The sequence below is a fragment of the Nannospalax galili genome, unplaced genomic scaffold (assembly GCF_000622305.1).
Source record: "Nannospalax galili isolate Female #2095 unplaced genomic scaffold, S.galili_v1.0 scaffold801, whole genome shotgun sequence".
Lineage (NCBI taxonomy): Eukaryota > Metazoa > Chordata > Mammalia > Rodentia > Spalacidae > Nannospalax > Nannospalax galili.
Window position 1 is genome coordinate 1,304,560 of NW_008345222.1, and position 15,485 is coordinate 1,320,044.

The 15,485-nt window shown below is 49.6% G+C and overlaps 1 protein-coding gene across 1 annotated transcript in view; it reads left to right on the top strand.

Annotated features, from left to right (window-relative positions):
• Nucleotides 1-15,485, top strand: part of LOC103740702 (tyrosine-protein phosphatase non-receptor type substrate 1) — a 40,349-nt gene that overhangs the window by 15,534 nt on the left and 9,330 nt on the right. Inside the window, exons 3-7 of the mRNA XM_008841382.3 lie at nt 2,170-2,526; nt 6,726-7,043; nt 7,475-7,810; nt 9,479-9,586; nt 12,264-12,288. Coding sequence (XP_008839604.1) covers nt 2,170-2,526; nt 6,726-7,043; nt 7,475-7,810; nt 9,479-9,586; nt 12,264-12,288 — 1,144 coding nt within the window. The remainder of the gene's footprint in view (nt 1-2,169; nt 2,527-6,725; nt 7,044-7,474; nt 7,811-9,478; nt 9,587-12,263; nt 12,289-15,485) is intronic.

The following is a 15,485-nucleotide window of genomic DNA, read 5'->3' on the forward strand; positions in this document are numbered from 1 at the left end:
CCTCCTCAGCTCCAGGTTTTATTGTCACCTGCCCAGGGTGTGATTTCAGGCCTCCAGCTGCACCACAAGAATAGCCCTGCTTCACCTTGCCGAGCCCAATCCAGCAGTCTTTCCCTCCAGAGTGCAGCTCCCTCACCAACTGCTGACTCACAGTCCCGTGCGAGGTTGTTGATAAGGATAATAATAATAATGGGGTGCCAGCTCCTAGGTAGACCTGTGTTCTCTCCACTGAACAGATGAAGTTCAGAGGTGTTTGTCAGGGGCATAGCAAATAAAACCCCTCCTTTCTCAGTTCATCAGCATGTTCCTTCAGGGTATTTTTATTGAGGACACAGCTTCTGTCAGAGCAGGAGGCTGGAAATAAACCCCTAGTGGATCCACCACCCTAGTGGTAGGGAATATAGCAATCAACAGCAAATCACATGTAAATACAACAATGTGATAACGGGGCTTGGAACTAAACTTTAATCAGCATGCATACAGCAGGTGCTTATATCTAGCTCTGAAACAATCCTCATAACTAGGCCAAGGGTGGGTGCCAGTACTCAGCTTATGTCTGGTCTAATGGAGACCCGGGCACACATGCTAATCTGACAAAGGGGCCTCTTTTTGCCCAGGCCTGTGCATCCTGTATGTAGTTGTTCCAGTTCTGCCAGTCTCTCATGCTCAGCTAGTAGACCTACCAGAATGTTCCTGGCTCCCTGTTACTGGCAGTTGCTGATGATGTCACTTATGCCCTTGAGAGATCCTGTCTCTTCCAGTCTGTTCCCCGTGTGCCCCTCACGTACCTACCAACCCTACCCCCTCCTAGGCTGCCCAGTGCAGGCTGACCTCCCCTGACTTCTACAGGCTCTTATTTCCTCCCTTATAGCATGAGAATCAGGCTGTGCCCAGGCAGGCACTTGCAGGCTGCTGACACCTGCCGTGGAAGTGGACCTCAAGGGAATCTTGGGGGAGAGGAAGAGGCGGGACAGTGAGCAAATGATGACAGGCTCACCCCAAGGCCCTGGGTGCCGGCAATGGCAGCAGAACCTCTCTTCCCTTAGGCTCTCTCCCTGCCAGTGGGGTAGTACCAGGCCATGGGCTGGTGAACAAACACACAGGGTCTCTCTTAACCAGCCAATGCAGGAGGGTCTACCGAGGAAGTGTGCCACAGCCCTGTCTGATGGACAGGCTCATATTAGAAGCACAGCTGGGAGTCTGAGCACTTGGCTCACCCTTCCAGTCTGCCATTCCCACTGCCGTTGTCCTCCTGTCCTCATCCTGTTTCCCTTTCTCACTGTGTCTCTAATGTCTGTGTCCACTTTTCCCCCGAATGCTCAGGTTCCACACCCACACCATATGCAAACCATAGTTTAGAAATGTACTTGGGCCACCATGCTTGCATGGCAAGTGCTTTATCCACAAAGTCATCTCACAAGTCCCAAGATATAATTTTTTGATATACGTAGTCCCTGGCCTTGGCATATCTGGTTCTACCGAAGATGCATCAAGATGGGCTCATGGTAAGCATTTCAGAGATGAGGAAACCAAAACCAAGGGCCATGAAAGGCCTTGCTGAAGCTGTAGTCATCCCCCATAGCACTTGGCAGTGGGTGAGCACCTGGGTCTTTTCTGTCTCCCTGGTGATAGCCCCAAGTGATACAGCTTTATGCCACTGAGGCAGGCTGAGAGCCTGAGTTCTCAACTCTCCTACCACCTGGACTGCTGAGCACAGCATCTCTGCCCAGGGCCTGCTTTCTGGTTCGAACCAGAAACAATCTACCTCCTTATAGAGTCCAACACACGTAAGGAGCCTCCTGCTTCTGTACCTTTCCAACCTGTCCCCTCTGTGGGGAATCCAGGGCCCCTTCTGACAGATTCAGATATGCATCCCAGAGTGTGGCTCAGACACTGCCACAGAGGGCTTGGGCACTTAGCACTCTGTGCCTCAGTTTCCTCGTTCGTGTTACAGTCTTGATAACAAGCTCATCTGGGGTTTAAATATGATACATTTGGTGTGCTGAGCTCAAGTCTTGTATGTGTGTGTGTATGTGTGTGTATGAGAGAGAGACAGAGACAGAGATAGAGACAGACAGACAGAGCATGCTCACGTGGTGAAAGTCACTGATAAACTTGAGCTTGTAGGATCCCTTCAGAATAAGTCACAACCGCCATCTTTCTTTCCAGGAGCAGCTGCACAAGAGACTCTGAAAGTGATTCAGCGTGAGAAGTCAGTGTCTGTCGCTGCTGGGGAGACAGCCATTCTGAACTGCACCGCAACTTCCCTGTACCCCGTGGGGCCCATTGAGTGGTTTAAAGGGGTAGGGCATAGCCGGGAGGCAGTCTACAGGTTCACAGGAGAGCACTTTCCCCGAGTCACAAATGTTTCAGATACTTCTAAGAGAAACAACTTGGACTTTACCATCCGTATCAGTAATGTCACCCCAGCAGACGCCGGTACCTACTATTGTGTGAAGTTCCAGAAAACAGGCCCTGACAACAAGGAGATTCAGTCTGGAGGAGGCACAGAGGTGTCTGTGCGCGGTAAGTAAGCCTAAGCCTTTTTCATTCCCCAAGGTGTGGCAACAGGTCAAGAATCATACCCCAGGCCTATGAGCATGGCACATAGCAGGTAGAATGGGAGGAGTTCATGTTTCATGATCTGATCTCAGCCTTCAGCAGATCAAGGAAGCTGAGGCCTGCTGTTTGCTCATAGCTTACCCAGTAGGAATAAGAGGAATCTGCACCCCTCATCTCCTGCTCTGCAGCCTGCTTTCCCCAACCTGGTCCAGCCCTGTGACTCAACAGATGACAGCTTTAACACTGTGAGGGTCTTGCCCACTGGTAGAATCAGACCAGCCTGCTGCCTCCAGAGGACCCTTTCTCTAGGTGGCCAGGGCCTTGTCCATGGATCACACTGCCAGTGAGTGCCAGAATATAGAACAGATACCAGATCTGACTGCAGGCCAGGCTCCTTGCTGTCCCGGTATTAAGCACACCATCTCTGTAGGTGAGCCAGTGCACAGGAGGTACTCAGGGAGTCAGCCTTTCCACTCACCGCTTTCCCAGAGGTTCAGGATGCCTCTCACATTCAGACCCTGAGGGGCCCTTTAGTGACTAGAAAACCTCTCCCAAATGTCAGTCGGGTTCTTATTCCATCAGTACATGAAGAGCCACTCCATTGTGCAAACAGCTGCATTATCCTCCAACATCTAGAATTACAATGTTTGCGGCTTTCACCGATTCCGAAATGTGAGCTTTAAAACAATGCTGTAGTGGATGACCTTATCCTGCTTTGGACAGAGATTCCCATTGCAAGAGGCCTGCTGCATCAAGTAGTACATTAATTTTAACTGTGTTAGTGATACCAGTTTTCCTTCCAGGTAGCCGCTAAGTCCATTCACCACTGTCCACAGAATCAGAGCAGGCAGCTTCGTCCTGAGTTTGTAGGTAGAACAAAGACACTGCAGTCCGCAGTCCCCACAAGGTAATCACTGGCCTAGCAGCCACAGCTAGTAAGTGGCTTAGAGCACATCATGCTTGTTTCCCTGTTGCCATGTTGTGGGTATCTAGGGTGCCCTGGATGAAGACGGGTAGGAGGGAACAGAGGTGGCCACCTGCCACATACCACATCTTCATCACAGCATGTTCTCCTTAAGCCAGCACCATGAGTACCCACCTTTCTAGGGTAGAGTGAGGACACTGGTGAAAAACAAGCCTGTCTGGAAGCCGTGGGAGATTACCCCAGACCATGCAGTTTGGGGCAAGGCTTGGCTTCCCTAGAGTCCTCCATGTCTGAGGATCAAGATGTGCAACAAAGCCCTAAGCAGGATTTCAGAGTCATTACTGAGTATCAGAAGTGCAGTAGCCAAGAGGACAGGGAGCAGAACCGAACTCTCTGGGCCCACTTTCCAGCTAAACCACTCCCTGGCCTGTGTCCTGGGACAAACTCCTCAACAGAGCAGCGTCAGCAACCTCATCTGTCCATGACAGAGTGTGGCTGGGCCTGAAGGAGTGACATCACATCAAACACTGACGAGCAGCGCCTGCCTTGTAGGAAATATTCCACAGTGGGCGCTGTGTTGTGTTGTGTCCATGTGACCTGGGGCCATTACTCTGCATTTCTAGATCTCAGGTATTGATGGGGTTGGATGAGTTGGTGACTCTGTCTGGCTGCTTGTAGGAATTACCTAGGAGACTGAAAAAACATCACACACCAGTATCTACCATAAGAACTCTGCTGTTATTGATCTGACATGGATCTGGATATCTGAAGTCTCTCTCTCTCTCTCTCTCTCTCTCTCTCTCTCTCTCTCTGTGCATGTTGAATACCCTGCTATTATCTCACCTTTTACCTTACCGACTCTGTCTGGCTGCTTGTAGGAATTACCTAGGAGACTGAAAAAACGTCACACACCAGTATCTACCATAAGAATTCTGCTGTTATTGATCTGACATGGATCTGGATATCTGAAGTCTCTCTCTCTCTCTCTCTCTCTCTCTCTCTCTCTCTCTCTGTGCATGTTGAATACCCTGCTATTATCTCACCTTTTACCTTACTCAAGACAAGGTCTCTTACTGAACCCAGAGCTAAGCTAGTACCAAGCAGGCCCCAGGGATCCTCTTATCTCTGACTGATGCCCCCACACTCCATCCCCCAGCACTGGAGTTATAGGTGCATGTACATCACTGTGTCTGGCTTTTTCATATGGGTTCTAGGGATTTGAACTCAGGTTCTCATGCTTACTCTGCAAGTGCTTTTACCTGGTGATCCATCTCCCCAGCCTACATCTGAAGTTTCTAACCACAGCCAGGCTGAGGCCACAAAAGAAAAGCTGTGATTACCCCCGCCCCCCGCCATGAAGCTTGGTCATGAGAAGCCCTTGTGCTTCAGAATAGCATGTGTTCTCTGGGACCCAGTGGTAGGCAGGAACTCCTTCTGGGAACTAGCCCCAGAGGCCTGGAAGAGCACCCTGGCAGCCCATCTCAGACCCCACTGGGGTGGGACCTTCCTGACTTACGTCTCTGTCTGAATAGGCCAAATAGATCCTCACTTTTCAGCACAGACACTGCCTTGATAACCCTAAACGTCACAGATCCTCTCACAGAGCTGCAGACTCTCTAAATAGCCTGTCTGGATGCAATCCTGTTGGTGTTTTGAAGCTGCTGGGCATCCTCATGTCCTAAGAAGGTTACTGGGAGAGTCCACAGTGGGGTAACTTCCACTCCTTCTCATTTGGGTTTTTTATGGCAGCTACAGGAGCATGCAGAGACTGTTCCTGGTGTCTCGATGTGCTTTTATTGTGCCTTCTGGCTGCCAGAGAATAAACGTGAAGTCTCAGAGCTAGCAAAGGTAGTAGCCATAGCTGTTACCTACTAAGCATCTAGTGTATGCCAGTGTCATGTTTACTTCATCTTCCCAGGCTGATCTTTTTATCCACTTTGTGCAGAAGGACGCAGAGGCTCAGATTAAAAATAGTAGTGCTGAATTAATCATCTGTATTGGAAGAGATGAGTCCCATTCTTTACCCAAAGTATGCCCAATAGACAGCCAAGCTCTTCTCCGAGCCCTGTCCCACAGAAAGAATTTGCCCTAGGACCTCCTCATGGGCTGGTGAGTGGAAAGGAAGCAGATAATGCCAGGCTTCCAAAAACTCAGCAGATGATAACTGCAGTTGTCCCTCGGTACCTATGGGGTACCAAAGTCCAAGGATGTTCAAGGCCCTCATCCAGGATGGCGGAGATTTGCATATAATCTAATGACATCCTGCCATGTATTTTAAATCCTCTCTGGATTATTTATAATATCTAATGTGATGCAAAATGCTATATAAATACTTGTTCTGTGTGTTTAGAGAATAACAAGAAAAAGTTTCTTTGTGTCCAGTGCAGATGCAGCTTTTAAAATATTTTCCATTGGCAGTTGGTTAGATCCAAGCACAGGGAACCCTCAGAATCAGTAGCCCCACTCTGCGGCCCTCATCACTCTAAGGTCTTTTGGTATTGTAATGATTTGACATCCTCAGGAGACACCCTGATTATTGTGCCCTCTGAGTATTATGGAGCAAGTTAAATGTTTAAAAAGAAAATGTGATATTTGCTGCCAGGCAGTGGTGCTCAGTGATTAATTAACAATCTGAATTCATCCACAAGAGACACTGCCTCCCTCCTAGACGCATATATGTTCTTTCAGGACCAGAAGTGCTTCTGCTTGCTCAGGACCTCTGTCTGTGTCTCTTATAATTAATTAGGAGACATGACTCATCTTTGACTTTGCTAGCACATGGTGATTTATATTTCCAACCCCAAACTGACCAACAGAAGCCCCAGTTAGAGGTCGTTAAAACAAAGAATGAGACAGGTCAGTAATTCCCTGTATCCAGTCATGGAGATCCCTGAGTTCAGAAAGAACTTTGACCTTAAGCCTGGGATCCCACCTGGTCCTGCCCTGCTTGACCACCCACTCTCACTCACCTCTTGGAGACCCTGCATATGTTCCTGTTACAGAAGCCTTAAGAACAAGGCTCTTTCAGTTCTGTCAAGAGGTTTAACAATTAGTGTGTCTCTGGACAGGAGATAACAGCTTGGTAGAGTATGTCCTCTGCATGCTTGAGGCCCTGGGGCCAACCCCCAGCACCTAAATAATGATGCTGGTGTCTAGGCAGGTTCTTTTCAGCAGTACTCCCTTTGGTGAATGGTGAGCATTTCAATCATGTTTCTTGTCTGTAAATGCTCCTTTGTAGCCAGACCTTCTCCACCGGTAGTATCTGGCCCAGCAGCCAGGGCTGCACCTGAGCAGACAGTGAGCTTCACCTGCGAGTCTCATGGCTTCTCCCCCCGGAACATCACTCTGAAGTGGTTCAAAAATGGAAACGAACTCTCCCACTTCCAGACCATCGTGGACCCTTCAGAAGAGAGTGTCTCCTACAACGTCACCAGCATAGCCCAGGTGGTGCTGGGTCCTGGGGATGTACACTCTCAGGTCATCTGTGAGGTGGCCCACGTCACCTTGCAGGGAAGCCCTCTTCGTGGGACTGCTAACTTGTCTGACAGCATCCGAGGTAGATGTTCCTGACTTGCAGCCCAAGCACACAGTGACCACTACCCTATGACCAGCACCGAGCCGATAGTTGCATTTATTTTACCAGTAGCAGCTGTGACTGTTGGGTGCCCAGTGTGAGCCAAGCCCCTGTGCGTGGTGGTTTCACTTTCTCTGCTTGCTGCATTCTCACTGCATGCCAAGGGGTGCATGTGTGGATTTCACTCATTATCACCCTAGCAGGAGCTGCTAACCCACAAGCACATAATATGTGCTGGGTGCTGTGCCTAGTGATTCCACTCATACGGAAATCCGCAGTGTTTGAGTGCCTGTATGATGCCTAGCAGCCCAGGGATTCCCTAGCTGTGGTGTTGGGAGAGGCTCACCTCCGCAGCCCCTCCTTGGGGATCTGTGTGTGGGTCGAGGTTAGAGCTTCTGCCTGTACTTTTTCAGTTTCACCCATCTTGGAGGTCACCCAGCAACCCACCATGGCAGGGGGGAACCAGGTGAACGTCTCCTGCCAGGTGCAGAAGTTCTACCCCCAGAGTCTCCAGCTGACCTGGTTGGAAAATGGCAACATGTCCCGGACAGAAGTGGCCTCAGTTCTCACAGTGAACAAGGATGGGACCTTTAACCGGACAAGCTGGCTCCTGGTGAACTCATCCACCCATAGAGAGGATGTGGTGCTCACCTGCCAGGTGGAGCATGATGGGCAGCCAGCAGTCACCAGAAACCATACCCTGGTGATCTCTGCCCACCAGAAGGAGCAGGACATGGACACCACTTTTGGTGAGGCTCCGCTCCAATTGAATGACGCTTTTTAAATTACCTTAATTTTATCTTTTTTAAAGTTAAAAGTCATATATAATGTTGGTCATCTTTAAGCACAGTTTTAAAGTCAGCTCCCCTCTCCTAGAGTCTCTAGCACCTCTAAGAGTCAACGCTGGTAAGAGTTGGGTTCCTATCTCATGGATCTTTTGGCATAACATACTGAAGAAGGGGGAGAGGATCAGTGTTTCCTTTCATTCTGCCTTCTGTGCCTAACAATTGTTCTTTTCTCATGGTCCCTCCGTACCCCTCTTTATACTCTGTCCCTGCCTGTGCTGGCCCCATCCCCTACAAGATACTGGCAGCTTGGTGTAAGAACAGTCAGTGCTACAGTGAGCAGTGAGCATCCTTGTGCACACTATCACCCACATGGCTGTTTCTGTGGGACAGTCTCCTAAGGACTATTCCTAGGCCAAAGCACATGTGTTTGGGATGGATGCTGTCCATGCTCCACTGTCCCGTGGCATTCAGGTGCCAGCAGCAACATCTTAGACCCTCCAGTGTGCTGTCAGTCAGAATTAACTTTTCTTTCTGAATGCGGACATACCTCAGTAGCCTTTTGGTTCTATCCCATCACATCATCACCATGTCTGATGCTTTGTATATAAACACTTTGTCATGCATTCTTCAGAGAAGCTCCAGAAAAGCCTCAGAGCTGTGTCATGATGCCCCTTTGATTTTTCACCCATGCCTGATTTTCAAAGGTTGCAAGGTACTGGCAGACAGGAAGTTCGAATGTCCACAGTGGCTCTGCTACTTCTTGCTGTGTGACCTTGGACAAGTCACTGTCTCTCTCTGAGTCTCTGCTTACTGATGGGCATGTTAAAAGAGAAGCTTTATCACCACTCAGCTAGGTCTCAGCTAGTAAGGACTATGACTGGCTTTTTCAATACTATAGCTTTGGAGCATAGAGTAGGCACTCAAAACCTTGACAATAAAAGATTATGTCATTTGTCAAATTATCCTCAGCTGTCAAATGAGGTAGAGATTATTACTGGTCTTAGTAACAGTGGAAGAAACCTATGGGGGGGGGGGTGGACCCAAGTGACCTGTGCGAAAACTGGTTGGAGCACTGATTTTAACTCACATTTCTATCACAAAGCCGTGGAAACAGTGGAAGAAACCTATGGGGGGGGTGGACCCAAGTGACCTGTGCAAAAACTGGTTGGAGCACTGATTTTAACTCACATTTCTATCACAAAGCCGTGGTATTCACAGTACTGTTCTGGGGTCTTAGGACCTCATGCCTTGGCTCTGGAACCCCCCACTGTAGGCCAGGCCCTGAACATAAGAAGAGGGGAAGCCCTGGGTGTTCTGCAGAGACCATGCCAGCAGCACACCCTCCACTGTGTGGTTTACTCTGGAGGAGAGATCCTCTGAATCAGGAGTATTGTTTCTGCCTGTGTCCTGCAACTGCTTCCTCTGTTGCTGCAGGCAGGATGTGTCCATCTTGGCCCTTCAGTTGGTTCTGAACTGCTCATGAGTGACCTGCGTAGGCAGGTGTGGGCATGCCTAGACATCCAAAGGGGCCAGGTGTCTGCAGCTAAGAACAACTGTAGTGAGAAAAGGGCAGTGGGCTTTTGATTTTGTTTGAACTGTGCATGAAGCCTTGCTCCTTCTGGTCCTCAGGTGAGCCTGCCAGCTGGAACGTCTTCATTGTGGTGGGTGTGGTGTGTTCCTTGCTTGTAGTCCTGCTAATGGCAGCCCTCTACCTCCTCCGGATCAAACAGAAGAAAGGTAGGTGGTTTCCCTGCTTCCTCTTGGGGCTGACCTTCCCAGGGGATGGCCACTTGGGTGCCTTGGACTTTAGTGACTTCTAGTGACAAGAAGCCCAAAAGTTATTACTGATGCAGCAGCGTCCCCATGCTGGAATCTGAGAGGGTTACTCCCCTCCTGGCTGAGAAATGGCCATCACTGCTGTGTTAAGTTATCCTCAGCTCATCTTGTGGGACCACTGCTGAGGTGGGAAGCAGGGAGCTGCCAAGATGGCAAGGGAAAACCTGGGGGACTTCCTACCAGCCTCAGAGAGGAAACAGTCTTTCCCAGGAGCTGCCTGCAGACTTCTGCTTTCCCCTTGTGTGTCCAGATTCCATGCCCTGCCCCAGGCAGGAGGCCAGATAGCAGTTAACCTCCACCTACCACTAAGGCAGGGCAAATGGAAGGGCTGGCAGAGGCTCCTTGTAAGATGTTAGGAAAGTGAGGCACACAGATGCTCAATAAATCTGGGCCCTATAGCCAATAGCATATATGAGTATGTCCCAGGAAGGCCCCCTCACAGAAGTAGGGTATATGGTATTTAACTCCATGTGGGGAGGTATCAGTTTCAAACCAGGCCATCTTTCCCTCATATGCATGCATATGTCAGGAGGCGGGGGTTCTGTGTGTGTGTCTGTAGGTCTGTGTTTATGTGACTGTGTGTATGTGGCTACGTGGGGCTCTGTGACTGTGCCTCTGACTCTGAAGTCAGGCAAACAGCTCCAGACCCTTGTTTTTCATACTCTATAAAGTCACCTCAGCCTTGACCAGCTTCACTTTCCTCATCTGAGGTGGGTGTAGGGTTTTATTTGACCTCAGTAACAGTAGAGGAAACTGGCAGGGGCAAGCAGATCATCTGACTTGGGCAAGGTCACATGGCTAGTTAGGGACACTGATTTAGAAAGCAGTTATGTGGCCCTAGTGAGCTGCTGTGAAATAATGAATATGCCACATTCCAGAACCTGGGTCAGTACAAGTTTTCTTCACCATACTGCAGGAGATTTAAAAAGCCGGTATTTCCAAAATCATTTTTATATTGCAAGCAACAGAAATACCATTTTCTATCTCTAGTCAACATATCCCTTTATATCAAGTTGAAACTGCTATTTTCTTTTTGGTCATATTCTGGTATCATCTGTTAAAAAATGGCAGTTTTGACACAGACTGCAAAGTGACAAGCACTGCCCCATGCTGCCATTCTGTGACTGAGTGTCCAGCCAAGCAGGGATAGTGTGTAGTCTGCCAGTCTCCTATCTCTTTGGCACCCCTCCACCAGTGCACCCCAGTTTCCGTCCCTCTTAGGCCACCAATTGGAAGAATTTAGCTGTGAAATAGCAGCCAAGTCACAAATCTTGCCTGGGAGGACTGAAGGATAGCCCTGTCACATCTGCCCCACAGTTCCCAGAGTGTGCACACAGGAGGGGCTCCTCGGATCAGGAAAGAGCGGACGGACGTCCCTGGCTCTGCACTCACTGGAGCACTCACAGTAGACACTGATGAAATCCCAGCAGTCCTTTCTGTGGTCCAGCCCCTTAGCACACCATGGAGCTAGGCATCAATGCCTAGGGGAGCAGAGGAGGAATGGGGTCCTGAAGGGCTGCAGGCACAGGAGGCCACCTGGCCCCTGAATGGCAAATCTGTCTGTAGAGCCCAGCTCCCAAACACATTTAAAACTTGCTTGGAGCCATACAAATACAGCTGGTAGGCCAAGGTCAAAGCCAGAAACCACAGTAAGGTCTCCTCTGCATATCACACCACCTTCCTCCCCTCTACCCTGAGGAGCCACTCCTTCTCCTCTACCCTAGGCCCACCTCTCCACATTGAGGATGAAGGTTCCCATTTCACCTGCCAGCCATATGAAGTCCACCACTTGCTGGTTTAAAATGAGGATGTTTTCTGTCCCTGGATTACCAGAGATGACTCTGCCTAGGGCCCCCGTTCAGACGTGGCATGCTTTCTGCAGCTTCCCACCGCACGTAACTCATCACCAGATCTAGTCCTTGCCAGGCCCAGCCTGCTGCCCAAATTCTTGAAACTATGGTGACCTGTTAAAAGTGCAGCACTGAGAACATTTCAGTGTTGCTTTTTAATTACAGTTTTGAACAAAATGGGAGTCAGAGTACCCCACAGCCTCAGAGGCATCTCTGTGGGATGTCCTGCCTACATCACAGGCCTGAAAACACTGAGCCAGACAGTTATTTTTTTCTTGGAAAGTAAGGATAGATTCTTAGGCCAACTCTGTGAGGTTTAGAAGCTCAGAAAGAAGTGACCCACCCAGGGTCACACAGTAGGGGAGACCAGGCTTGGAGTTCACATCTGCTCCCCAAATCAAAATCCTGCTAGAATCTACCCTAAAGCAGTGTGGGACCTAATTGGGAGCTGCCAGTTAGTGCTTGAGGGGAAAGGAGGCCCAGTGGAGGGTGGGAGGGCACCTGGGCCATCTGAGGTTGAAGGCTGCTTGGGGACCATTGACATCTCACAAAAGGGGAGGGCAGCGGCCTAGCCTAACCCATAGTTTCTTTCCTGGAAGGTAATGGGCCATTTACTGACTGGGTCTCGTGGCTTCCTGTGTCCATGGAGGCAAACCTTGGCCTAAGGAAAGTTGCCCTACAAAGTGTTTCTGGTTAAATAACTGGCTTTGTTTTCTTTTCTATTCTAGCCAAGGGGTCCACTTCTTCCACAAGGTAAGCAGGCCAGGACATGAGCAGAGTCATAATTTATTTTTATTTAACATGTGTGTGTGTGTGTGTGTGTGTGTGTGTGTGTGTGTCTGTCCATGTGACTGCCATACCACATACACAGGGGTCAAAGGACATTGAATGTTGGTCCTTGCCACCACGCTGTTGAGACAGGGTCTCTTGTTCCACTGTGTGTACTAGGCTAGCTGGCCCAAGAACTTGTGGGAACTCTTCTGTCTCTACCTCCCATGTTCTCTTGGGAGCTCTGAGATTATAGACTTATGCTATCGCCATGGATTCTGGGTATCTTAACTCAGGTCTTAATACTTGTGCACCAAGCACTTTACCCACTGAGCCGTCTTTCCATCCCTGTTTTTCTTTTACTTATTATTTTTATTTTATGTGTATGAGTATTGCCTGCATGTGTGTAAGTGCACCTGTGTCATGCAGTGCCTGTGGAGGTCAGAAGAGGGCGTCGGATCCCCTGGAACTGGAGTTATGGACAGTTGTTAACTGCCATGTGGATGCTGGGAATTGAACCCAGATCCTCTGCACGAGCAGTTAGTGCTCTTAATTGCTAAGCCATCTCTCCAGCCCCCCATTCCTGTTTTTTTGAAGTAGGCAGTATTTTGTTGTCCAAAACAGTGCATCTCCAATCCTCACTCCTGCCTGTCAACATTCCTATTTCTCTCTTATACCCCTACTTGTGCCAGGTCTGTTTTTAGTTACTGCCTTAAAGGAGGGTTTCAGGGCTCATTGGCACCGGTTTCTTGTCTGCTATCCCAACACCGAGGCCTTTGTCTCATCCCCAGGGGAAGTGATGGCCGCCTCTCTTCTCACACCATCTCTACTCACAAAGCCCTGCATTCTACTAGCCTCACCTCCCTAGACCCAGGCTATGTACTCAATCCTTCCTTCTGCCAGGCACCTCAACAAGACCTAGCCCAGGAACTGCTGGGGTAGTGTGGAGACCCAAACCCTCCTGAGTTCACAACCCCCTCTGGAGCCCAGGCAGTGATGTCACAGACAGCACCTTTATATGGTAGTTTATGTAAACGGTGATTTGTTGCAGAGTTCTACTGTGTGTGGCTCAGGCTCAGGGTGAGGGGTACAGGCAGTAAGTATGGAAGCACAGCCATTCAGAGTGTGATGGCACCAACACGGCAGGGAGTAGAGGGACATGGGGGAGGGGCTGGCTGAAGCAGAGGAAGCAGCAGACTCTGAAGAGGGCTGCTATCCCTGACCTGCAGCTAGGAGCTCTGAGCAGGAGTAGCATGCTGGGCTAAAGCACAAGGAGGGCCAGCCCTGAGATGAGGTGTAGCAGGAGACCCGAGTGGCTGGTGCACAGGGCAGCAGATTAGGAAGCCCATGCAGCCAGGTGGGCTGCAACCCTTCTGGAGAAAAGCATTTCTGGCCTGCAGGAAGGACCAATGCTTCCCAGCAGAGTAGGACAGCACCCTGTTGTCTACCGTGGGAATTTGGCTTGGTGTTGGTTCAGGCCAGGTTGTGCCACCAGATGAGCTATACAGATCTTTCCCCTGTTGTCCCTGTCGCCCTCGTTCGCTTCCTTCTATAGCTGAGAATTGAGCTGAGGATCTGGAGTAGAGTAAGGTGCTATATAACTTGTGACTATGTAGAAGGACTCAGGATTTCTATGAAGAGGTACGGTCTAGCTTTAATTTTAGAAGCATCACATTCTCTGTATGGAAGCTAGGCTGTAGGTGAGATGGAGGCAGAAAGGCTGGTGAAGGGTCTACTACAGTGCTTAAGTAGATGATGAAGACCTGGACCAGGGTGGAATATGGACTAAGAAATTATCAGATTCTGCATTTTGTCCTTGGCTGCATTTTGAAGGTAGAGCCAAGAGAACCTGCTTATGGATTGGGTGTACAGCCAAGGACAACTCAGGATTGGGGACAGTAAGGATTCTGTGTTCTGGTTCGGGACTATAAGTAAAGGGAGCTACTAGATGCTGATGTTGTGCATGGCAGGAACATCTCTCCTGCCTCCAGGGTCTCTGGGGTGCTTTATCTGCCCCTGTCCTGCTCTGCAAGGGAGAGTACACAGTACCCTCGGGATGAGTGAGGCCTTGCCTCCTGCTGTGAACTCCCCAGATGGCTGTCAGAACTGAGCCCTATTCAGCCTCCTAGCACCCTCCCCTGAACAAGCATCACCTCACTACCCCCTGGGGAAAGTTGTCCTCTTGCTTTGTCTTTGCCTCTTACATTCCCATACCTGGCACACTCTTTTCCAAGGGCAAGGATTGCTTCCATTCCCTGCTCAGGTCCCTTCAGTCACTCCGTGTGGACCTTCCACATTAAGTCCAGAGGCATTTTTGTCCCTACCCTTGTGACTTGCATACTGTTGACTCTGGCCAACCCTGAGGCCTCATATTGGGGCTCTGGCCTGGGCTGTGCCCGTTCCTTCCCTCCACACATGCCCTTCCTTCCCTCCTAGCCCTTTCACACTCGTCTCTCCTGGGATGCCCCCAACCTGTACCATCCAGGGTCTCCACAGGGCATGGAGTCACAGTGGACTTAGCAGCCTGCACCCCTGGAATTATGCATGATGGTAGCTAGAGTTGACACCCTCCTTTCACCTGCTCCCCTCACACTCTTTCTTCTAGCTCAGGGAAGCTAGTAATTCCTCTAGAGTCAGGGGGCTTCCTGTCAGCCTCCTGATTCCCCGCATAAATATCCTGGGGTATAGAAAGTGGCTCTAAGCCTGTCCCCATTTTGCTGCTCATATCTTTTAAGCACAGGGATATGTCCCTCTTGTTTACAACCAGTAGTTCCTAAACTTGGTACTATTCCTGGGATGGGATAAGTGCTCCATGAAGGTTTGTTGAATGACTGGATGGATAGATGGATGGCTGGATAATAAGAACTACCATCCCTCACACTGTAGTACCTTCAGACTCTGAAGCCCTGAAACTCCCTTCCCATGGCAAGAGCTCTTTCCAGTTTTGTTTTTGTTGTTGTTTAACCTGTCTCACCTCCCTTATTAGACAATATAATTCTGGAAGAAGAGGACAGTGTCAGTATGAGAATGATGACAGCAGTCACAGCTTCTGTTCAGTGAGCACTTTGCTGTGTCTCACAGACCTGTCTGTCCCTTTACTCGCATTATCTCATTGTGGTTATGAGTTTCTATTTCTATCCCTGGCTGAGGATGGTGGTTCCCAGACTTGAATGGGTGACCGA